At 35.3% G+C, this 27,322-nt stretch overlaps 1 protein-coding gene across 4 annotated transcripts in view; it reads right to left on the bottom strand.

The window, feature by feature from the left end:
* DIAPH2 (diaphanous related formin 2) overlaps nt 1-27,322 on the bottom strand; it is a 254,044-nt gene that overhangs the window by 89,616 nt on the left and 137,106 nt on the right. For all 4 annotated transcript variants that reach the window (XM_064462901.1, XM_064462898.1, XM_064462899.1 and 1 more), the window contains one exon: nt 11,925-12,090. In XM_064462901.1, the coding sequence (XP_064318971.1) occupies nt 11,925-12,090 (166 nt within the window). The remainder of the gene's footprint in view (nt 1-11,924; nt 12,091-27,322) is intronic.

Genomic DNA, 27,322 nt, shown 5'->3' with positions numbered 1-27,322 from the left:
TCATGGGGGACTCCAACCACCTTGATATTTGCTGGAAAAGCAACATGGCGAGGCACATGCAATCCAGCGGGTCCCTGCAGAGCACTGAGGCTAACTTTTTGCCACAGGTGGTGGAGAAGCCAACGAGGTGAGATGTGCTGCTGGACATTATGCTAACAAAGACAGACAGTCTAGTTGAGGATAGCCTTGGCTGCAGCGACCACAAGATGGTGGTGTTCAGGATCCTGTGTGGTAGAAGCAGGGTGACAGGTAGGATTATAGCCCTGAATTCAGGAGATCCAACTTTGGCCTCTTCAAAGACCTGCTTGGAGGAATTCCATGGGTTAGGACTCTAGAAGGTAGGGAGTCCAAGTGAGCTGGTCAATATTCAGGTACCACTTCCTCCAAGCTCAATATTGGTGTATCACTGTGAGGAAGAAGTCAAGCAAAGCAGCCAGGAGACCTGCATGGATGAGTAAATAAGTTTCTGGGTGTGATCCTGTGCCCCCTCCTTGAGGTATGCCAGCTCAAGCAGGGGGGTTGCACAAGATAATCTCCAGAGGTCCCTTCCAACCCCTACCATTCTGTGATTTGTGAAAGGTTTTGAAGTTTCTGGCTAGAAGTTCTCAACAAATTTTAATAGATGCTGTGAGATTTACACACAATGCAGTGTATATTAATATTAAGTATTTAAATAACAAAATAAAATTGCCTGGCTTTGAAAGAGTTTCAAGACAGGGCTGGTGGACTATCAGAAGAAAGTGTTCTAGAGGTTGTGTGGCATTACACTCCAAAGAAATAATAAATATGAAAAAAACCCAGCATTGAAGGGATATGCTTACTCCTCTGCAATTTTTTTCTTAAGGTTTCTTACACCTTCCACTTCATGCTTCATATTATATTTTGACAGGATAATCCAATTCTATTAGCTTGCTTTTCCTAAACGTGATAAGCAAGCAAATATGAACTTAAGGAAGTGAATGAGCTATAATTTACTACAACATCAGCAAACTAACTGAAGATGCAGTAATGCAGCGATCAATATGAAATCACAATTAAGACAAACATGGATACAAATTATCAAATTATCTTAATATGATATATGAACAAACAGAATGATGAGGCTAAGACTATATGAAACACTTTTGTGAAGATGTTAGAGAGAAGGCAGATTTCTTCTAACTTATTATAGCTTTTTAGACATACGTCAGATGCAGATGTAATCATCTATAGCCTGTATCTTCTGTGGATGGGCCTCTTTTAGACTTAGAATCTTGCCAAAGGGAGTCACTTATAGCAGGTAATAAACTCTACTGGTGTACAAGAGGTTTCCAACATCTGGGTTAGATCCACATCTTAAGTCCTTCAACAGTCAAACTTGGAAACAAATCCCAACCCAGCCATGTTCCCTGTTATTTCTACACTTGCCTACCTTTAAGAGCTTGCAAATACAGTGTACTGTAATTTAGTTTAATTTATTTTATTATTATTTATTTTACATCTTTTGGATATCTTCCAACAGAAATGTCATCCTTACCTTTTAGATCATGAATAAAGCAGCTGCTTATCTAGCAGTACTAACAGCTTGTTAATAAATTTGATGAGTTACTGCTCCTGTGTGAATTCTTTTGCTTCTGATCCCATTACTTTCCTAGCCTACACCTAATTCCTGATTTGATCAATACCTTGATTTAAAAAAAAATAAAAATCTTTCTCAGCACTAGCTGGATGTATACACTCAGATGAGAATTTAGGCAGTTTACAAAAGCGCCTTTGTGTGTTTTTTGGGGGCGGGGGGGAGGAAGGGCTTGCTATATACTGCTTGTTAATAAGGACAATGTTTCACTTCTTATATTACCTCTTGGGAAATTTCGGTGGAGAAAATACTTCCTGCTCATTATTCTTTGTTTTTTCATAGTTTCCTGCTAGCTAGAAATTGTGATCTTTCAGACTACGTTAAAGAACTGTTACATTTTAGGCAGAAGGGAGAAACTGTATTCCCAGACAAATAACTAGGGAGAACAATGAATAAATAGAGCTTTTCTTTTAAACCACTCCTGAATTACAAACTCAATTTATGAGTTCGAAAGCTGGGAATTTAGATTGACTATGTATTGTATTTCATAGTAAATCATATGTTTATTACATAGTAATTTATGTATTGTATTTTCATTGATTTATGTTATTATAGCCAATGACCTGCTGTATTCAAGGGACATTTCAAAAAAAGCCACAGAAAAAACATCCCTGGGTCACAGAGCTTGAAATTTATTTTGAAGTAAGTTACAAGCAAATAAATATTAGAAAGAAAGAATCTTACAGGTACATTTATACTCAAGATGCTGCATTGAAAGGTTTTTCTTATGAAGGCAACATAACAGATGTTTTGTTTCCTGTTTGATGCCCTGTACCAATCTTATAAAACCTTGAAAAACCAGGGTAGCGGTCACCCAATAAAAAATGTTTAGTTTAATGATCATTTAATACATCTTATTTTGGGGAGAATTTCAATTTCCAGATCTTGTATTACAGGATTACTGTAAAAGATCCCAGCCACACAGTAACCATCAGTCAACGGTCAGTGTTGATACAAAAGGGCAGTTTATTTCATAGGACTTTTACAAGAACCCATCTCTCATAGCGCCAGTTGATGAGTTACTCACATCTGCTTAAATATTTACTTACACTAGAATACAACTTTTTCCCTAAGTACATTTATAATGTAGTCTAAATCTTTAATTCCTTATTCAAAGAACTGCATTTACACAAATGTGAGGAAAGCAGTCACCACTGATAAAACTGTCTACCAGATATAAAAAAATATCACTTCACTGAAGGCAAAAGCTTTTCTGCATTTCATTACAACTATTCCCATATATACCTGTTACTGCTTCACGTTTTATCCAACTATTCTTATAGGCTTTATTACAACATTGGTTTTTTAGAGTCAAAATTCACCTTTAAGACTATCTGCATTGAAGGGGGAGCCCATAGAGCAAACAAAATCTGAAACATTTAAGAACCATATAAAAAAGCATATTTCCTATCTAATGCTAAAATATATATTTCATACAACTTCCATAAAGCACATGATCTGATTAAAAGGAAATGTATGTTCATTTGCAGATGTAGGCATGACAGATTTGGTGGATATTTTTAAATACTCTAGCACCAACAGAAACAAACATTCAGAGAGTGGCAGATTAAAAATATTTCAGATCATTTGATATAAACTCAGACAGTAGGTTAAAGTGAAGAACCAAAACAGAAAAGAAGAAACTGACATCTTGCTTCCAGCAACTGATTAATCATTATCTGGTAAGAGCATGAAACTATATCGAACTAAAATATATGAGGTTGCAATTGTCCTCCAGGACAACAGAAATTTGTGTTTACTTTCAATGGAAGAAAGGGGTAAATCAATAAAATCTAAAAAACATTCCTTCTTCAAAATCGTCCTAAATATAATACAATGAGGTTATCAAGCCATATTTAAGTAGTAAACATAGACAGAGGTGACACAAGTACCAGGAAAAATCTAGTTAAAAGCTGACTTCAAAGGTTTCTACCTTTCTAAAAGGATTCTACCTAATCTTAGGACCAAAAAAACCAAAAGAAAACAAAACCCAAAACAAACAACAACAAACTAACCCAAAACCTCCAAAAAAAAAAACCAAAAACCCAAAACCAAAAAACCCCAACAAACCCCAACAAACCCCACCAAACAAAAAAATGACTGAGCAAGAAGCAGTACAGCCACGAGGGGACCATGAAGGACAAGATTTCTAACTGTAAGCGGTAGAGGGTAAAGTGACGCAAAGTTTATTTCATTGTCTCACTATATCCTTGGCTCTAATTATGCTTTCTGCAAAAATAAGTTAGACAAGGCTGGGGATAAAATAGGAGCAGATATAGAATACTAAAAAAACAAACTCTGTTTCTTCTATCTGTATCTCTATGTTGATTCACTTATATTGCAGCTCCATAAACTTAAATGGCTCACATGGAATATTTGGTTAGATGGCTGGCCTGAGGTGCTGTAAGTTTATTTGGCTATTTGCAGTCACACGAAGGCAGTTATAACTGTGTCACTCAGACTGTGAGTTCCTAACTAAGCAGTGCTTTTGTTTTTTTTTTTCCTCCAAACATCACAGACAGCTGCAAAAATACTTATTCTCTCTTACATGAAGCTAAACAGATGTTGATAAAAACTAAGTACAAAAGATTAATTAGCTACTGGCCTGGATACTTTGTATCTGGACAATTTCAAAGACATAAAACAACAGACAAAAAAAAACATCCACAAACAAGACAATTCTGGGGTAATTGTCTATTGCTGGGAAAAGTAAAGTCAGTGTTCCAAAGGCAATCAATATATCTCACAAAGAAACTGTGAAAGGTCAGATACTGTATCAGCCCACACTGCTTACTTATAATTCCCTTCCTCCTGTTGTTTAGGGATAACAGAACAACCACCTAGTTATATGGAAAATTTTGTTGGAAAATAACTTGAAGAGAAACTACTGGACCCAAAGGAATAGCACTGTATTGCTGGTATACTTTGATCAGAAGAATGGAAGATGAAAAAAAGTAAATTGTTCCAGAAAATTATTTTTTCATATACTCTACATCTTGTCGTTCAGCCTGACAACTTCTGAAGGCTTAGACCATGTGGGGATGCATTTATTAGATGCTGCTTATGTCCAACTTGCAAAAGGCAAGCAATTAGAAAAGATGAAGCATGCATAGTTTTATTTCAAGTAACAAAAAAATGGGCATTATTTTCATTTCAATACACGGCACTTCCTCTAATGATTATCAAAAGTCTTTAACATGAGTTTTCAGAAGACCAGCTGTCTTCTTAGCATTAAAAGAGCCTGATATGAGCATTACAAGGCAAACACATATCAAGCTCCAGACATTCTTGTGTATATATATATGTATGTATACATACACATACAGAGAACTTTCTCTCGTGACCTGGGGATGCACCATTCAGAATATATTTCTGATTTAATTCTTCTAGATTAATCTTTAAAAACATGCACATATATTCCACCTTTTTCAAATACACTAGCTGAATTGCATGATTCTGTAACATAAGATATTCTTATCTTTAGTTGCAAATGAAAAAGAAATACTGTCATTACAATCAACCTATTTAGTCAGTGTTCTTGCTTTTACATAATGGAATCACATGCAGAATCACAGGTTAAGCAAAGAAATACAAGTAATAGCTGTTGTACAAAGGTAACAGAAGATGAGTCAAGATTTTCTGAAGGGCTGTCTTGAATTGTAAGTGCTCACAAAGGCCAATTACCTTGAACTATATACACCATACTATCAATTAAAACATGCTGTGTATGTAAAGCATTCATTGTTGGTAGCTGACCTTTGAAGGAACCCTTCCTAAAGCACAAGAGCCACCCATCCTGCCATGTGGGAGGCTGAGGAGGTGGGGCAGGGGCCAGCAGGGCTGAACAGGGAAATCCTGACAAAGCTCTGACATGAAACAGGATCATAGAGAAGTGGAAGGACAGCTGTACTATCCAGGAGGCATACTGCCCGGGGCGGGGGGACAGGACACACGTGACAAATTAAGTAAGTCAAAGCTCAGATGGAGATAAAACTGGCAAGGGATGTGAAAAGCAATATCAAGGGCTTTTACAGTTACAGGACAGATAAAGGAAGACTGAGGAAAATTTAGGTCTGGTGCTGAATGGAGTATGGAACCTAATATCGAAGAAGAGGATGAGGTATTCTGTGCCACCTCCATCTCAACCTTTACCATCAGTGTCTCACAAGCAGTTTGGGCAACTGATTGATGTCATTGCAAGGCCTCTGTTGCATCAGAAGTTGTGGGACTCAAGGGATTTGCCTGGAAGAGGCAAATATTATACTAATCTTCAAAAGAGTGAGGAAAGTTTGGTGAACTACACACTAGTCAGCCATTGATTGCTTCTGTTTTCAGGAAGATCACACAGCAATTCCTCTGGAAGCCATTTCCAGGTGCATAAAGGACAAGAAGGTGACTGAAACAGCCACGTTGGACTTACCAAAAGTAAACTGTCTGACCAACCCAACTGCCTTCTCTAATTGGATGAATGGCTCTGTAGATGAGGGGAAGTCAAGAGATGTTGTTTACTTTGGCTTTAGCAATGCCTTCAATAGTCTCCCACAGTTGTGGTATCTCCATTCATGGAGATACTCAAAATTCAGTTGGACAAGGTCCTGTGCAGCTTGAACTACCTTCTATGCTAGCCCTACTTTGAGCAGGATGTCAAACTCAATGACTCTATTAGCATCTCCCTCCAACCTAAATTATCTTATGATTCTACAGTTTGTCTTGTCATAAATGTTCATAACAGAAATGTTAACAACAAAACCAGAAGTGGCAATCTGAAGAACTTCTGAACTTCTCAGTTAAAATTGCTAGCAGCAGAAGAAACAAGCTTTAGCCATAGAGAGGCATTAGAAATAACATAGGAGAACAACAAACAGGAAGAAACAAGTCATCAGTATTTCAAAAATATCTGGAATTATACTCAGGCATTTACCAAAATACTAAAAAAAGTTAATGGGACCACTTGGAGAAAGCATGCAGGCATTACCATAGTCTCAACTGGACAAATTTAATAAACATGCATGCTCTATGGAATATTTGGAGCTACTGTATATCTTTGGTCTTTTCTGATTGCTCCTGAATTCTTATCAGTAGTTATGACTTTTTTTTATGGTAAATTCCACAGGTTAAATGAGTTTCAGTGCCCTTTTCCTTTTGGGAAACTTCTCACAAGCATCAAAATGTTGCAGAAAACCTTAGATTTTTTTTTAGTAATGTTTTCCTTACAGAGAAAAATAAAGCCTATTGTGGACTTTTAATGCTCGCCCTAGGCCTTCCTCAAGTGTCTGGAAAAACTTAAATCCCTAAACAAGAATTTTCATGCCACTAAATTCTACAAGGTTCTGCTCTAGTGGATAAAATAAGACACGAAACTCTCAAAAGACCCAGTTACAATTACTACCAGTACTGCTGTATGTATCTGAAAAGTGAATCGGCTGATGGTAAGGAAAAGAAAGTACCTCCTTAAACTATGTAAGCCTCAGATTTCACTTCTTTTACACTGAAGCATCACTATTTAAATTAGTATGCATCATACATATGGTCCAAGTTAATTTCCTTATTAAATAACTTTTTTAAAAAAAAGGCTTAGAAGATAAAAGGACAGATTAAAATTTTAAAGGCCATAGCATCAGACAGATATTAACTATTTAGACCAACGTGTAGCATAGGAACAGTATCCTAGCGAATTATTTTGTCCACTTTGTAAAATTATAAAGCAATGCAAGAAATCAGCCCTACTTTTCTGGAAATTCAGAAAGGCTATTTGTGGTCTGTCTTTTCTATTTGGAATGCAAGTTTAATATTCCAAGCCAGAATACAGAATTTGACAGTTTTGATAAACTAGATTAATTTACAGAGACTTAGTGTTTGGGATAATTTTCCACCCTAGAAAAGCATTTTACTGCAGTTTGTTATTATTAGGTAAAATGTAAATATCATATGAATATGCTAAGAACTGACCATACACAGGTTTGTAGAAACTTTAACAGCAGAAAGGCCCCCAGTCCCTGAGACACCTGGTGGATTGTGACTTTTGCCAGCAGTTACAGAAGTTTTAATCATAGAATCCTTTCCCCTTAACACAGAAGACGGTTTATGTCAATCACGTAATGAGACGTTAATGTCTTGCAGTGCATTAATTTGTTGAGTGTATTTTCACCACAAGATGAATGGTTTTGATCAGATGTTATCAGAACATGACAATCTCGTACCAAGGATTGTAAGAATGTACATGTGAGGTTATTGTGATCCACCGTAACAAGTGACCACTAGCTCACGACTACATACTGCCAAGTGGAACGAGGGCTTACTCTTGATTTGTCCATAGCTTCTCATTGTATCAAAACTTTAAAAAGAACGAAAGTCCATTAAAACTGATTTAGTATATAAATGAAATACAAAAGACGGATTATATTTGAAAAAAGCAGAGTAGTTACAATCTGCTGAAAATATACAAAGCCTATGTGCTCAAGATCAAATATAGCAGAAGGACAGGGTTCAACTACAGAGGGTGTTTTAACTGTGCCAAACACATTCACAACAGCCTCTTCCCCTGCTACTAAGTAATAATAACAACAATAGCAATAATAATAATGAAATCAAAGCAAGTCTGCTGTATGCTTTAAGCACTGTCTAGGACTCAGAAAAACGCAGGTAGTTGTGCAATAACATGTAAAGAGCAAGGTAAAGGAGATTCTGGCAAATAAGACCTAGATAATATTGCTCAGTATAAATGATATGGATAGTTTATAAAATTAACACCTCAATACAGCATTAGCCAGAGGATTATGTGTAACTAGAAATTAACAGCAGTTTGCACAAGCAGTCTCAATACCTTCACTACTCTGATTGTTATAGCTATTTCAGTGCTTCAAAATGAAGTTAGAACCATCCTAAACTTTGACAGCTTCTGGACCTTTGTTGAAAGTACAAATGAAGTGAGTTCATACTGAATAAAAATTTATTCTCAATTCAAATTAAAATTCTTCTGGCACCAAATATGCCACTTGAACAATCTAGATTGGGAAGTATATGAATAATGTGTTTCACTAAAATGAGGTCCTGTTTTAGGGACATTAAATGAGGTAAATTAGCAAATATTTGGAAAAATTACTTAGGACAGTTAATCATCTTTCATCATCATCTAAGAATCATCTCTGAAGTACAGGCATCAGAGATGCACTGAAATCTAAACTAGACAGGCTATTGTCCCAAATCGTTTTTATGAAATTCAGACAAATTAAAAAAAAACAAACCAAGCTCAATATACACAAAAAATCAAAAAGACAAGAAAAGCAACCCTCCCCCAAGCCAAACTCTAGGGTTTTTGTATAGTATACGCTTGTATTACAAGGCTTCTACTTAGCCCTAAATGCCATGAACATAAATGTAAATGCAATCCTAGAAAGTTGCTTTGCAGAAAAATGAAGGTCCTCATGGGAACTGGCCAAATCTGAGGCAGCACTGTGGCCTTGCAGCAGAGAAGGCTGAATGCACACTGGGCTATGTAAAACTGTAACTGGCAGGTTAAAGGAAGTGATTCTTCTACTCTACTGGTACTTCCAAAACCGCATCTGGAGTTGTGTGTCCAGGCTGGGCAGATACAGACGCACTAGAGTGAGCCCAGCAGATGATACAAAGTCACTGAGGAGGCTGGAGCACACGACAAGCAGCAGATGAGAGAAATTAGTTTGTTCAGCTGTAAAAAGAGAAGGCTCTGCAAAGACCTAATTGCTGTCTAGGACGTAATGGGAGGGTGCAGAGAAGACAAAACTACATTCTTCTCACTGTTCTAGTCACAGTGGTAGAACACGAGATGATGGGCAGAAGTTGGAGCATGGGAAGTTTTATCTAGTTATTTATTTTCCCACCACAATTGTGATCAAACACTTGAAAATGGACCCAGAGAGGCTGAAAAAGGCTCTTTGCAACCTGCTCTAACTTGATCTTGCTTTGAGCAGAAAGTTAAAACTACACAATCTTTGGAAGTCCAACCAACATCATTCCATGAACTCAGGCATGGATAGCCTGCAACATAGTGTGGATATTGTATAGAAAGTATAAAAATAAGAACTTCATATATCAACCAAGATTCTGTCTTTGCAGGTAACAGAACTGAGATTATCAGAAGGTGCACTGCATGTCCATACGTTTGAAATTTTGGCACCACAACTCTGGTGGTGATTCCTTCATAACCAGTGCTTTTAATCCAAGATTTTTCATTTGCCCCTTTGTTCTTTAAGTTATCAAAAATAATGGAAAGAGGTAAATCATTAAATATTATAATCATACCTCATATAGCCATTATATTAAAGGCTAAAGGACGGAATAGCCATTTATTTCTACAGAATACAACATTAATGTGGAAAATATAAAGCTATTATACCTTGGAACTCAAGAGATTTGCCCTCTGTATGAAGATATACAGATAAACCTCACAGAAGCCCTCTCTCCTTAACTAGCAATAAACAAACATGGATAAAATGTAGTCAGCTAGATTGTATTTCGTATCCTTATAAACATAAGTAGCAACGCCAAATCAGTTCCACCCATGCAAAAGGATTGAAAAGAACAAGTGTTACAGAAATCATAATATGAATACATGTATCATTAATACTACATCATATAGTCCGAAGTTCATGACACTGAGAAAAGTCAACAGTTGAATTATCATCACTATCATTTTTTTAAATTTTAAGTACTGCTTTTTTGCTGCAAAATGATCTTTTATATATGATTCAGTAGCACCCTTACTCTGGAATTATTTACAGAAACTCATTCTAAACCTGAAACAATGACAACCGTTCCTGGAACTGTGATGTACGCATAGTAGTTTCTTTTCTGATTTTGGTTCATTTGGAAAGGCCACGAAAATATTCCAGCTTTGTTATTAGAAGAGTTATTGCACTTCATGTTTAATTTCTCACATTTACCCACTGACAGTTTGAAATGCCATTTCTTCCCATCCCCCTGGTATTATTCGGTCACTCCATAGCAATACGTAATTCTCATAAATACTCCCTGTGGAAATTCAGTTATAACCATTGAAGAGCAACAGGCCATCAGCCAGAGCTTTAGGAAGTCAAAGGAAGGAAAATAAAAGTAAGCAACTGAAAGTATTTTCATTCTGATACACCTTGTAGAAAACATTTGCCCTCTAGCTCCTATCACCTTCATAGCAGTTTAAATACATACTTGAGGACAGACTTTCATCACAATATTTGGACATCGCTAGTCTGAAGTCTGTTTCAAGCAGTTGCAGTAGAGTAGATTTCCAAATTGAGATATCCACATTTGAAAATATAAGCCTTGGATTTATGAACAAGTAAATGCACTGAAGTATCTCATAACAGCTATTCCTGTTCTTGACAAGTCTTCATGCAGATGTGTTGGCATACTTAGTAATTATAAAAGACTTGGTGATTTACTTATGGAAAAAAACCCAATAATTTCAGTGTATTAAAAATAATAGTTAACGATATTGTAGTAAAAGTTTTCTAATACAGTAAACTTTGTAGGAAAATTCATTTTTAAAGTAGTTATTCCTCCATCAAACTGAAACTGAAGGTCCTTATGATTACGTGATAAATTAAACCAGCTACTGGCAATAGATCAGTGAGCCACAGCTGTATGGTAAATGGTGGTATTTCCAAGTGATGTTAATATTCTCTGCAGACACAATGTGACATTCTAGGCATCTGTTTTCCCTGTACACTTCCTATGGAGCAGCTAATTATGGCTTCCAGACAGACACTAAGAAAGATGACATTAAACCCATTAAAAAAACTTAGCTGTTTAAAATTAAATTCTTAAATTCCTTCATAAAAAAGCCGTACCATGACACCAACCACACTGGATGACTGGAAATATTAATATAAGCATTTAAGTGAACTTGATGAGTTCTGTCAGCAATACAGAGCTCATCTTGAAAGTCGCAGCCTTGGCATCACAGAATCATTAAGGCAGCAGCCACATGAATGTAGACACATCCATTCCAGTCTTTATTTTACCACATTTTTCAGTATCATGCCTGTTTATTATGCATCAGCCAACAGGCAAAGCTTTTAAAAGAGGAAAATTATTTTCTAATTATCCATATGTCTCAACCATATTGACAGTTGAGTTTGCAAGTTACAAACTGGAGGGTGATAAATATCAGTGACCAAAATCTAAATAATTGTGGAAGCATTCATCCAATTTCCTGCCATAGGACAAAACATAAATTTAACTCTAACATGAGAAAGACAGAGAAGAGGAAAGAATTAAAATTGGAAGAAACAAGAAATAAGAATATGTATAAAGTTTTACAGGCATTACTCACCATAAACAGAGTTCTGAAGTTGCTCAAATCGCCAAAGAATTCTTCTATGCTTATTGCTTTGGGATCAAAGGTAAAGTATTCTCCCAAATTTTCATACAATTTAGTCATGTTGTTGTGCATGTTGGACAATTTTTCATATTGCTCTCGGGCACTCTCAGCAAAGCTGTAAGGTTTTGTTAAGGAAAATGATTCAAATGCAATCCAATCTAAGATTAAAAATAAGTAGAGTCAAGTCAGTACACAGGTTAGAACTGCAAAAACTTTATTGCTGTCCTGCTTTCAAATATGACATTTTTATGTATTACTGTTTACATGTCCGCAAGTTCATATCAACATAAGGTGCTGGCACACTTCTCCATTAACTGATCCCTTTCCAATGGTGAAGATTTGCCATTAATAACCTATACTAGTGACTATCAAATTTCCAAACATCTTGGACATTTTTCTTGTAATAAATAATTTAGTAAAATACATTCTATGAAAAGACATACTGAAACTTAGTTTGCTGTGAGAATCTGACTATAATGCCCCACTCTGTTCAAGTGATGTCACATCCCCTGTATTATGTACGCATATCTTATCTATCTGTATTGTGCATAACTACCAATGACAAAGTTATATAGTATGCCATCTAATTTTCTTTGCCTTTTATTACAGATGTGTCTTCTTCGTGGATTCTTTAGTGCCTAGCCACATAGCTCAGCTCATGCCTCAGGCTTCCTGTACTAGGTACGCTTATTTGGGGTGCTCCCTCAACCATGTAATTCCATAGAACTTATAAAAATGGAATATCCTCCCACCTGCTCCAGTTAACTGACAAACAGCTTTGAAAAATTATTAGCAAGAAAACCACCATGGAACAACGGAAGTCTTTTTTTCCATTAGGAAGTATGGGAGTCTAGAAATGAAACTAAGACTGACTTCCTTCCCAACAGTCATCATTAAAATTTGGCATAATCCTTTTAACTAGAAAACTGTGACATTTTTTTCCCCTATATGAAAAAAAATATTTTTAGAACAATTCATCTGCAAATACAGGAAGGGTACAAGCTACTAAGGGAAATATTAGTTTGCCTGGAAGCAAGTAAGTTTCAGTCTGCTGTTTTCTTCTGTTGTCATCATTTATATCCACAAAGACACAAAGTCCCAAATCTCTGTTACAAAAACCAGCTAGTACATGATTAAACTAGTTCTGCTGATACTGAATTGTAGCTGATGAAAGTGTTGTGTTGTACATATCAAAACCCAAGAACAAAAGACACAAGTTATTCCCTGAACTACAAAAATCTTGCAGTTGGGCTCCCTGTGGCTTTTACTTGTAATGACTCTCTTCCATGCGGATTCTGATTCTTAATACAGCAGAGCTCATGCTTCAACCTTTCCCCACACTTGAGTCCCTAATTTGAGACTCTGCCTAGTATAACATTTCTAATTACTTAATATCTTTGAGATCACTCTCTCTCTGCTAAATAACAAAAAACCTGGAAACTAATTAGGGGAAAGGTACATACAGAGAAATCATTTAAACCATTTATTTTGAGATTAGACTAAACGGAAGAATGATTCCTCAGAAAATATTCAACAAATTGCAGAATAAAGAAAGGGAATTTGGGTGGATATTCTATTCATAAAATTTCTGCAGTGTTTGGATACAGCTGTGTACTTAAAAGGCTGTCATTTCACAAGCTACATGCAAGAGTAACAAGGGTGAAAATATCTTCTATTGGAAAGAGGCCTAATACTTCACTTGGATTTTCCTGCTCTCACTAATGGGAGGTACGGAAATAGTAAATTAAAAATTGTTTTTTAAAAGTATGGTCAAAATCTGTATATTACGTAAATTTTCTTCCAAGAAACTTGTTTTCCAAGTAATCCTCTCTTCTCCATTAAAGCCTCAGTAGCATAAAAGGAAAGCTGTATTCTTTTATCAGCTCATAATGTTCATGTAGAATGGCAGAAACAAGAAACCAACAATGTGATGGATCTTAATATATAAATACCAATATTTCTAAACAGTAATATCTACCTATATAGTTTCATACCAGTGCAAACACAGTAGTAATACCTATATTTTCAGTTTACTGAAATGAAGTTTAACTTGCTTGGTTATAATTTCAATTGGACTGTTGAATCACTCATCTTAGTACAAGACAAACGTGGTATAGTTCAGTCTTCAATGACATTTAACTGTACAAAAGGAAATGAAAGTTTAATGGCAAGAATACATTAAATAGGTAATAACGGCACATTACTGAATTATTGAGCACAGTCTAAAAATTTTAGAAAAACATGAATTGCATTAGAGTCAGCAGGCTACTGTGTTGAACAACTCACCAAAAATACTAGGAAAAAGAAATATTAAGGTCTGTAATTACACAAACTGTATCTGTGGTTCCTTTCAAAACAACCTCTTATGAAACCAAAATAATATATTAAAAATGACTGAAAATTCTGAAACAAAAAAGTAAAATAACCTTCAAACATTCCAGATTTGAAAATAATTCTTTGAGACAAAGCTTCCAGAGTCAAATTCTCCATTCAGATTGTACTTTAAACCTGAGAAATAACAACAGTAATCACCAAAAAGAAAAAAAATATTGCTACTGAAACTAGAACATATTTTAAAGTAACACTGAAGAGACAGACTGTAATTTCATTATTATTATTAATCTAAAAAAGCCGAACTGCAAATAAGAAATACCATTAACAGGTGTCTTGTAAGACAAAAGAATGTCAGTAGGATGGATGAATATGATGACCAAAGAGAGAACAGACCTTCACAGTTACAAAACATTAGTAACCTGAAACATCACCTTGAAATCTACTACTTCAAGTCATTGCAAAGACTTAGTCGAGACAATCATTCTGGAGAAGCAAAGCCATACTTGCCTGCATTATTTCATGAAAAAACATTATTGAAAAATCTAAGCTACCAAAACGTTGCATAATAGAATACTTAATGACGACTGTTTTCATTAATATAGATTGAAGCTTTAATGAGTGCTCATTTTAAAACTGTAAACAAGGTTTCATTCCTACTATTCTGAACCAAAACAAAAATCACAGAACTATCAAGTGTAAAGATACTTGTTCAACTGAGAGAAATTACTTTATTCACAAGCTTGTTTTCCCACATACACACATTTTTTAGTTTCTTTCATAACCATAAGAAAATTCTAAGCCAAGACTTTACTGTAAATACTATTATTTGAAAAACAAAACAAAACAAAAAAACCAAACCCCAACAACAAAACCCCAAAAAATCCACACCCAAAACCCTACTTGGAAACATTTTGCCATCTTCCATACCATACCCATCTCCCAAAGTTCCACATGAAGCAAAAAACAATTCGTTTGTAAATCTGAGTATATGGAGAGTTATTGCTTTACTAAGATTAGGAACTACTCCACTGCAACAATATCAGAACCATATCTAATCACCATTCAGGCACCTTTGTACCTATAATCCTTACTGAAGTTTGGAATGCATATTTTAGTGGTTACTAGGTAAAGGAATGTTTATGCCCTTTAATCCATTTCCTATTTTCATTTTAATACCACTGCAGATGGCAACTACACAAAATTCCTCTGAGATTTTCTAAGTGTTAAATTTGGATTTTTGAAGAATTGCTATTGCAGTGTAAAATTTACAGGTGTCTTCCAAAAGCACCATCCTGTTCCATTGCTTTCAACACATCACCCTGAGATTAATACATAAATCACTGTTCAGTAACTGGTACCAAAAAGTTAACAATCTATGAGTTAGCATACAACCCAGTAAAATCCTCTGTGTGCCATCTCCCTAAAGAACTGCAGAAAAAATTAAAATGCAACGAAATAATGAAAGAAAACTTTGTGTCTTTTAAACTACTAAGATACAGGTAAATTCAGACCATTAACTTCCATTATCCTCATTACTTTATTAACTTTTGTTGCCAAATTTCAGTTTTCTGCTAATACTACTTTTTCCTCTCTTCTTCCTGTTAAAAGAGAGGCTGGGAAACTTCCACAGGTTTTTTGATTGTTTGGGGGTTTTTTTGTTTGTATTTTTTTCTTTCTTTTTGTTTTTTTAAAGGGTTACGTTTATGTGTTTGCCTTACAGCTGCCAACTTAAGTTTCCATCCAGTTCTGTGGTTTGCTTTGCAATGACCACCACCAGGAAGGAGGAAAAAAAAGTCCTTAGATATCCAGATGGATAAGGATTTCTGCAGTAAGAATATCAAGTGTAGTGTCATTATCAGAATACAAGTGAATATTAGTACGGCTCTATGAAGCCAGCTGTAATGACTGAAAATATCTTTTCTGTAAGTCAATGATTTTTTACACTTTGAAATATGACCAGATGACTACAGTTTGCTGGCATTTCAGTGTAATGCCTAAATTAATTCACTTAATTAAGCAAGTAATGGATACAAATGCTACCATGACACTATGCTACCACATTAAGTCAGAGAGGAAAAATCACTAATTACCATCAACAGGGGAACTAAATCCTTTACGTTCGTATTAGGACCACTACCATTGTACTTCCATGCTTTCTCATGGTTTCTTCCATGTAAACAGATGAGAAAAAAAAAGATCAGAGAAATCAAGGTTAAAGACGCCAAATCTGATGGAGGGAAAGTCATGGCTTCTGCCATAAGATCTGCTATGAATTTCACATTGATATATCAATAACTTGAATAATAGAGTTAATAAAGTGCCTGAACACCCAAAAAATTCACTTGCCCAAAGGCAAGACCTATTACTGTCAGCATTTACAAAGAAAATGAAAGCTAACACCAACAGCTTGGCATTCATCAACAATAAATACGCCACAGTAGAAAGAACATTGGTAATTTAGCTATAATTATTTTAAAAATGTGCTGGTGCTCCAGCACTTAAGGAGACCCCTCTCCAGGGTATATAGTCACTATAAAAAAGAAATTTAAGAGGTGTCAACCACAAGTCTGAAACAATAAAACAAACAGACCACAGACTTGATAACGTTGATACCTCGAGAAAAAGAAAGAGCGTAATGCAAACAAAAAGGAGATACCTGCCAGAAACTTCTTAACACTTCCCAAAAGCATTTCAAAGACTGAATAGAAGTGCTTTTGACATGTCCTTCCAGCGACTGGCTACAGGAAGCTGAAAACAGGTGAAAGCAGCATTCCATTGGGAGAGTTTTTCATGTAATGCTTGATTCTCCAAAGTTTGTGCTGACACAAAAAAATTCATTTAAGAAAGAGGCAGCTGGCATCAGGCTACAGATGGATTAGCTCCTAATAGAGAGCAAAAACACAAGGACAAAAGAAAATAAAGGCCTGCTGGGACTAGAGGTGGAAGATACTCTCATTTGTAAATATATTCAACCTAAAGGGAAAGAATCAATGTATTTAGCATACTGTATAAATTAGCACTGTAATGAGGAGGTAAAAAATAATCAGCCTAGGATTCTCTAGGAGTCTGGAAAGCAAAGCCACCAAAACTTTATTTATTTAAATATCTGATCTACTTATTTTTCAGTTAACTTCAGTTTTACTGAATAGATCAAGGTTTCTTATTCTACTACACATGCTGATCCTAATATTCATTACAGACGGGAACTGTTCTCAAAAGACAGCACAGCATCATTAAAAAAACACAAACATGGCTTCATTATAAATCTCTGTATGATTTCCTTTAAATTTGTCCACAGTAGTCTTTTTAGGTGCATTTCTAACCGTTTGATTTTACAGCTAGCTTTTATATCACACACTGGTTTTAGATAAAAATTATAGTCAAACATAATTTATAATTTACAATAGGAAAACTGGTAATCCATTTACTATTTCCAATGTAAGTAATTTTTCTTAAAATTGCATTTTTGAAAAATACACACTGTTTTGTTTGTTAGCTTTAAATCACAGATTGATAAATCTGCATTGCGGAGTGCAAAATGTCCATGAACTACACCATTACGCAATGATAAAGCTCTGAGCGTTCATAACCCTCAAGACTGAATATATATATGTCAACCTGTGTTCTTTTATGCTTTACTAAATTTACAATTTGAAATAATTTATTTTTCTGTTAGCTATTCCAAACTCTTTGAGTACTCATTTACTGTTCTGAAAATTGACAATTTCCATCAGAATGTTTTGTGTCTCAGATAATACAGTTTAATTAAAACTGGCTTATTAAAATTTCCATGACAAATTATATGTTTGAATGTTTCTCTCCTGTCCTGAGCTGAACTATGGAATTAATAGCAGCAGTACTTGAAGCAGGACAGAATGCGGCCGCATATCATAATGCCACTTGATTATTCTGGAGATACACATACACACTACAACTCTTTAAAGCAACAAATAGGTCTGGAACAACTAACATACCGATAGTTGATGCTTTGATAAAATTACAACTTCATTATTAATCCAACACAGAGTGTAGAAATTATAACAGTATAAAACCAGTTTATTCTCTTTACTGTGTATTCTTATATTTTGAAGAAACAGAAGTTTGTTTTAAATCCATTAACTAATTTTCAGGCAGCTTAATCCATAACATGTTACTGCAGACACTGTGGAAGAATTAATAAACATACTGAAAACCTGCCTATTCAAAAAGCTTGAAAGTAAAATTGTTGGAGCCTGAAATGACATAGTTGGCGGAGAACTAATTAGGCAGAAATAATTATGTAAATAATCACAACAGCTGATTTTTGTTCGTATGCCTTTATGATGGATTTGATAAAGCATACAAGAGCGGGACTGAAAAACATTTGTGACATCTCTCATCATAAATGTTGCCTTTCACTAATATCAATGTGTGGATCACCAGATCTGCTTGCAAATTAATCTTACTCATAGGTGGCACTTGACATCCTCAGCAATAAGAAATCAGTAACAAAAGGAAATGAAGTATGCAGTAGAGCAGGCGAGAAATCAGAAAACATTTAGAAGACACTGCTTTCACAGAGGGGTCTGCATTTATACCTAAAGGTACTTCAATGAAAATTCACACCCTAATTCATATTTGGCTTTCTCTTTTTCTGAGCCTGAATCAGGTGTTGAGTAACAGCCAAACTGAGCTTAACTGCGTGACTGAGCACTGGAACACATTGTCCTGAGAGGTTACAGAATTTTGGAGATACTCACTATGAACTACAAACACGCAGTTTTAAAATTACCTTGCTGAATCGTTCATTATTTCAACAAATTAAATGGTCTTTATTATTTAAATTCGTTTTTCAATAAAATTGATAATTCTCATCATCATCAGAATTTCACAAGATACTAACGATTCAGCCAAAGCAAGTACAAGGACCAAATAATTGAAGTTTGGTTATCTGCACTGGATTTCATTTAGCTTCCTATCTGTACTTAAGCCAACTCACTGTCTGACTTTACAAAAAAAAAATCAAATCTCTGCTTCAAACTCATCTGTGAAAATAACGTAATCCCTTGACACGATCACCTGAAATTAAAATCATAAGTAGACCACTTGCTAAGCTATTGCCATACACTGTTCTTAGAGCAAAACACTTTTTCCCCCCCATGGGTACCCTTTATCTGCAACTAACATTAAAGCAATACACTTTGACAAGAACACAAATATTTTTGTAATGATTTCCAAACTACCACTAAGGTGAAAATTCACTAAAAATGTATCAGCCATCCAAACTGCATTCTGTCATTTCAAAACTCTCTCATAATGTTTCAGAGCAGGATTCTGGATCAAGGAACTGCCAAACTAGGCAAAAAAATATGTTTTATATAGGCAGAAGAGAAAGTTTGATTCAATCGTGTCATCATCTTAAATGAAGGATGTACCAGTACTCCTACTTTCTAAGCTCCAAGCTCATTCATAACAGAGCATTCTTTGAATTGAACTGGAGAAACACCAACAGAACTTATTTGCTGAAGACAGAAATTCAGCTTTAATAACACTAAGTCATTTACACTGATAGCTTTATTTTCACCTGCTATCAGTATGTAAACAGATGTTAACAATTTTATCATTCACACTACATACATAATGTATCTCTGTGACTACACAGAAGGCAAGACTTCTGGAGCATACACAGATAATTATGAATCACAATTATACACCTAATCTTTTCTTCCTCTTGAAAGCCGGGGGGGGGGGGGGGGGCGCAAAGCAGAAATCTTCATTGCACTACACTTCGTGTACCTGAATTAGAACCCAAAGAAACCAAGACCCATAGGAAGAGTCCCATCTTATCTGTTTACACAAAATTATGTACTTCTGAAGAGCTTAAAGATCCATTAATAAAACACCAATGAAAAGCTCGGTGTGAGAATTTCTTTCTCATTACAAAGCAAATTACCTCATCACAAAGCAAATTACCTCATCATTCAGCATTCTGACAGAATAGCCCAGGAAAAAAAAACCCAAAACACAAAGGAACAGTTGCTTCTCAGTTATCATACAGCAAAGAGGTCTATTCCTCTCCCTGGCCTTTGTTACATTAGTACCTGAAGAAGTCATTAACTATCAGAATTATGTAATACAACCGCGTTTACTGTATACAGACACTATTTCAGCGTTTGTGTTCATGAAAATGAAGCACAGAAAGATCAGAATCATCTGATAACAATGCTAGCTGTGACCTGCTCCTTATTCCTAAATTGCAGAATCTTGCTTAAATTCATGTTAAGATGAGGCTTTCTGATTTGTCCCTAAATGGCCATAAAACTTTCATCTTGATAAACACTAGAAAAACCTGCCATTGTTTACTTAGTCCTAGCTCTAAGTAATCATATCAATTCCTAAACTTCATGCATTCAAACTTCTCAATAATGAAGAGCCTATTTCCATTGATTCTACATGTGACACTTTACTATGCACATGAGAAAGCTTATGTCAACACAATTTCAAAACTGCCTTTTTTTATTTATACTTCTGTTAATCAGGAGGCAAAGATCAGCGCTCATCTTCTATGAGTCCCACAGGAACTCTCTAGGCAAAAACTGATAAACAAGGGCCTATTTTATACAAAATTTAGTCCAAGGAACAAAGCTCTACAGGCTGTTTCTTAAACTGGTTTATATTGGAAAAGTCTGCTCAAAGACTTACAATGCTGATTTAGGAATTTCCTCTAGTAGCATGAAGAAGAAAACTTTACAAGTAAAGAGCACTCGGCTCCTCAAACAGAACAAATAAAAGGCAACATTTATTAAGCCACAGGCTAGAGAGAGGGGAAGATCTTGTGCATCTTAAATAAAAATATTTTCAAAAATTGGAAAAACTCCAAAATTAGAGCTAGGTATTAACCTAAATTAACCTAAAAACACTAATATTTTATTTTCTTCAGAGAAAAAGATAGCTGGTGACCTCAGAAGCCAAGGTTTTATTCCATAGTTGTAACAGGCAAAGAACACCCAAAGTCCATACTCCCATTTTTAACAGGAGACAGAAAGATCAAAACAATTTCTAAAAGCTCTAGAACTGAAACCTCCATCCTGACAAAAACAAAGCTCTATTTACACTGATGAAATCACCAGGATTTTGAAACAGCTTTTGCAAAAACATGCTGAGAGGAACTGCATTTACTGACACTGCCTGACAGGTGAAAAACATCCATTTAAGAGAATGGCAAAATGCCATCCATGAATGAGCTTCATGTGCTCTGAAATGGACGTTGTGAGAGCTGTTAAAAATAAGGAGAAAGATTATACCAGATGAAGAATGAAACAGATACAGGTACAGATGTAACTTCACACGCAGCGTATTTGGTTATATATTTCATGACCTTCCCTCACAGTTCTTAAAGCTTTTTAGACCTACAGCACGTGCTTCAATGCGGCGATGGCATAAAGAGGGAGTAACTGATAGGAATGCCAGAACAATGGATACTAGAAGATGGCAGGACACAGGAAAGGCAAAAAGAATCATAAAATTACAGAAGAATGTAAAGAAATCTCCAGTTCATTATTCCAGTTTGGGAATGCTTTACAGGTTATTTTCCTATACTTGCACAATTGATAGATCTTCAGTCAGATCCTTCACAGTCAGGGATGACAGTTTTGCCTGGAGTCCCACACTAAGAATTCTGAAAAGTAGTCACCTGCCATATCCTTTATGCCGGTGCTTTTCCAGCATCTTTTACAACAGAAATCATCTAGTTCTTAACTCAATTCATATTTGCGGTAAATTTGTTTTTAAAATAATTTCAAATAATACGAGGAAGAGCATTTGTAGCTTTTTCAAACTCAGATCTCTCTCAGTTTTTGTGGTGGTAGACAACTAATTATAATCACTATTCATGCATTAATTCTAAAGCACCACAGAAGACATGATATTCAAGAATATATCAAACAGAAAATGTTGCAAGAGTAATGGATTTCTAGCATACCTTCCCTGGAGAACAATTAGATAAAAATATGTTTAGGTGAATGAAAACAAGAAAGAAAACAACTACAATGCAGCTAGTACAAACAAAATGATTCTGCAGAATTTGTTTTGCATATTATATTCAAATTAATTAAATGTGACTGCTTCAATAACAGAGCATTGACAAACAATGTTCTAACAACAGTAAAAATATTAGTTGTTGATACCTATTTCAGCAAATCCATGGTAAGGTAGCCACTCCTAGAAATACCAAATTAGCTTTGGAACACACAATGAGATGCCTTAAACAATAATTACAGCTTTGTGTGCCCTAAATCTTTCAGAGAAACCACAACCACATTAACTTTCTCTTTGATCATGCAGATTTTCCTCACTTCATCTGGATTTAATTAAGAGTGCTATGTTTGAGCTGTCAGTTGTACCCTGTTTTAACAAGCTTCAATCAGAAGATCTGGTGGTTACTTCATCCAGATAAAGTTTTTCAGTAAAGCATGGGGAAGGAAGAGAGAAGTGACTCCTTATATTTCTAGGTTTCCTTTAATGCAGCAGTGTCAGAAGTTCTCATTTTCTTGGTTTTTAAATCTGAAAAGGTTCAGATCATAGAATGTTTCAAGAGCCCCGATGTTCAAAATCAAGGAGGAAAAGGAATGATTTTATGTCACCTGATATAAAAGCATAGAATAAATTTATTAAAACTGAGATTTGTTTAGTGCAAACAACTGTTGGAATGAAGTGTTCACAAATCCAAGTGCGGGAGAAAATGAGAGTGAAAGACTACACTCTAGACACGAGAGTCTGTTCTGCACCTAAAGGGTATTTTCAATACTAGTTGCACACTTAAAACCACACCTCAAATATGATTTGAGCAAAATGCTGCATGTTCTTTCCCTCCTCTTTTCTCTCCAGATAATAATTCCATAAATACGTAACTACAACTTATTGGGCAATTATCTGCTAGGAACTCACCACTGTATGCACACAATAGCCTTGCCCCAAATGACTGGGATTAAAATAAAGAAAAGTCAGGAAAGTGAAGTAATCCCTCGAATTTCTATCTCAGCCAAAAAACACTTAAGGATATTTCTTAAACAAATCTTCTGGTCAGACAGAAAGCAAAGAGCATAATCACAGGGCAATCAGGATCTGAAATAAAAGTTTTAATACTCAGATGCACTGCTTTAAGAAAAAATGAGTACAATTTCTCCAAAAGTTTTTTTTTTTTAATTTCTTTTTCTTTTGGGGGAGTGAAGAAGGGTAGAGGGCATAAAGCAACATTTTCGACACCAACATTTTTGATAAAGCAATGCTTCATGACAGTTTGATTTTGATATCTAATGCTGCAGCTCAAGGGAACTACAGAGTGCACTCTCCCTATAATTTCCAATTTTAAAATAAGCATACAGCAATTAGAAAATGGATCCCTAATGAATTATCATTCCAGCAGTGCACAATTTTTACAAAAATATCTTTCAGAGATCTGGACAACTTGGTTTAATATAAATTTAAAGATGAAAGCACAGTTTCCCTCAAGCAATTATTCACAATCAAGAAGCTTTTAGATTTCCGTGTATTTAAGTAGATTTTTGTTGATATAATTTTATTCTTTAGAATCTCCTATACAAGCAGGTTTTCCCTCCTATATAGTTTTTCACGTGTCTGTGTAGATTACTGTCAAAAAAGATTCTTTCACTAGTTAGCCAACATACACACTAAAAAGGCATTTCAGCAACCTTTTTATACTTTTCTTCTTTATTGTATAGAATCCGCTCTGAATCTTATTCAGTACTAGACTTTGAAGCACAATTCTAGATGCAGGCTTCAAGGTGCGGAACAGAACAGAGCTCCCTCATGTGGTATATCTACATAATCTCAGGGATTAAATGAAAAAAAAAAAATCCAACAAAATCCAGTCAAATGTCTGGATTTAAACCGGTAACCTACAAAGGTTTGTACTACATGCTTTACACAATATATGTTTTTCAAGAAATAAAAAACAGAAAAATAAGCTATTTCAAGTTCTTAATTGCCACATATCATATAATTCAGCCTCCCCATTTGTAACATTTGTCCAATTTCTTCCTTTTTTCATACTACAACGGAACCTACAGAGTGTTTGTACACTCCCATTTGCAGGATTTATATTATAGCCCAATACAAATGAAATCAATATAATCTTATGTCCCCCCACATCAGGGCCTTCCTTCTTAAAAAGAAATGAAGATCTGAAGGTAGAAATACACTGTCAGAAATAAAATTGATAATCTGTTTTGTATAACACTATTTACATTCACAATGTTCCAAAATTCAATTATTTTTAAATATTAACTTTATGAAAACTGTTCCTTAGGCCAGACCAGTTAAAATTCAAACATTCATTTTCCAAAGGGATTTGCCATTTCTTTTACTCATATCAAATAGTTATAAGAGAAATGAACATTACGCATTAGAACATGACACATTATTAGGCAATTTTCAAGTTCAACCTAAGTAGTGATTCTACCTATATAAAACTATAGTTACCACCTGGAACACCGTGGGCATTTTTAGTTTGCTTTAAGAAAGATGAAGCAAATAGGGAAAAAATAATGATAAGAAAGAATGTGTGATAATAAAGGAAGTGGAAAGCTCTTAAAAAAGCATTGTTTGTTGAATCTGGCAGAAAGACATTTTGTGCATGATTCAATTCTTGCGTGCATCTGAATGAAGGGCGTAATAACACAGAAAGAGAAAAGCCCTTTAAAAAGCAACACTAAAGTAACAAAAAATGGGTGTCAACTGACCCTGAAAATCCATGTGAACTTGGTAAATTCACCATCTGGGAAGAAAAGTTCTTCAAAAAAGCTTCTAATGGACATAACTGGGGGCATTTAAGCACGAAGTTTTAAAGTCATTCACAGAACACTTTTATGAAAAATCATATGATTTTCCATCAAGAAAGATGAGTTACTAACAGTTTTCTTTCCTATTTTTTGGCTCTATATGCTTCTCCTTTTGCTCTCCTCCCCTCCAGGCTCAGTCACCTATCTTTCTGTGATCCCCGTCCCAACCTGACAGCCCTACTTTCAACTCCATGTAAAGCAATTTGCAAACTTACCTAATTTCTTTGGTATGTAGTATCTACATAAACATAACAAAAAACCTGAAGTCAACGCACTTAAAATACTATCCCTATTCAACAAAATAAAGAACATAACCTTAGTAAAACTCAAAATAATACATTTTCCTCTATGAGGTACTGTGAACGCATGATCTATACTGCATTTCCAACTGTGTGTGCTCCTTGGGTTTTTTACCTTATAAAAAAGAGGAAGTAGTATACAATCTCTCTTATCAACAAACTTCATCCTCATGAATCCAGCACTGTTTTTCGCAAATATAGTATCACCCACTTTTCCATTGTTATACTATTATGTCCTGATCCCTGATTACTCTGCCAAGGCCCTTTGGTATTTCTCTCCCTTGTGTTTGCAATATTTACTGATTTGTTATCTGAGAATTTAACTGGTATGCTGTTTGCCTTTTGTTACAGACTCTTCCTGAAACTATTATATAAGAGTGGACTTCACACCACTCCCTGGAGAATCTGGCTGATACCTTCCTCTACTAAATATATTACTGCTTATCATCATCCTTTGTTTATGCCCTTAAGGCAGCCTGCAGTCTGTGAGGCTGATCTTGTCTCAAGGCGAATCAACAATTTTCACATAACTGGTCAAGGCCTGAAACAATGACTTACTAATATCTCTCTGTTGGCTTATACCATGAAAGAATGGAATAGCTCATGATCCATTATGCAGGCCTCTCTAGAATTCCTTTTTCATCAAGGAACATAAAGATATGAAAATTCAGGAAAATAAAAAAAGCAAATGAAGCCAGGTACCTAGCAAAAGCACAGCAAAGTATCATTAAAAACTTGTATTAGGACAAAAATAAACATCTGGAATCTTGCCAGATTAGACTTGACCAATTTCCAAATCCTACTTCACTGAGCAATGCACATACTGTATCAAACTAAACAATTAATGCAAACTAGCTCAACATGAAATATTTCGACAGTATCTCTGCAATTTGATGGTATGTAATAAAAACAGACTAACAATTCTTTTGATGCATAGTGCACTACAGAGAAAAATACAAAATTTCAGCATACCTCATGGAAAATTTCATATGCTGCATGATTAAAAAAAAATCCCCCCCACAAAACCACCCACGTCTATTCCAGAAAGCTTCAGTACGCCTCATTAAAGCTGAGGGAGGTACTAAACCAAAGGAGATGGCTTTAGATTTGCAACCTATAGTATGTTCGCTCTGGTTCAAGATAAACCTACTACTCCACATGGCCCACAAGAAGCCCTTGTAATCCCACACTGGCTGTTTAAATTTACAGATCTAATGTAGAAGACAGACTGTCAGTTTCTTCCACCACTACTTCTCACATACCTCTTAGTATCACATTTACTCAGAAGAAATAAAGCACAGGGTATAAATACAAAGGCTAAAGCTATGCTCATTCTTCAACCCTCTTCTGCCAAAGAAACAGTTTAAGGAAAATATACTTGATGTTATACTGTCTCTCAGTAGGAAGACTGGACTTGACCAAGCATGAAGATATCAAAGGGGTTTTTTTACAAGGTTAAACTGATCTTTAACTGGAAGGTCTCTCTCGTTCTACAAGGGTTCCAACTTGTAACCATGGATGCTCAAAGCACATTAGTAAATGAAGGAAAAATAAAGTTTCATTTAAAATGGCTAATATAAAAACCTGTATAGCAATCCTGAAATTGTAAAATACAATACTTCCTAGAACTCCCACAAGGATTCTAACAGTATCATGACAAATTGATTGATTTTTCCACTAATTTAGGAAGAAGTTTATTTGGGAAAACAACTAGCAACACCCCCATTTACTGCATTAAATAACAAACCAAACCCAACTGGTTTTCAGGCATGACCAGAAAAGGAGACTCATTCTATTAGGATAGTAAAATAACTTGCCTTGTGTTTCAGCAATATATCTTTTTTAAGTTAACTTTGTACAAAGATTCACAGCTTTCATC

The sequence above is a fragment of the Phalacrocorax carbo genome, chromosome 11, assembly GCF_963921805.1.
Source record: "Phalacrocorax carbo chromosome 11, bPhaCar2.1, whole genome shotgun sequence".
Classification (NCBI taxonomy): Eukaryota; Metazoa; Chordata; class Aves; order Suliformes; family Phalacrocoracidae; genus Phalacrocorax; species Phalacrocorax carbo.
The sequence above is the reverse complement of the archived record's forward strand: the minus strand, read 5'-3'. Positions and strand labels throughout refer to the sequence as shown.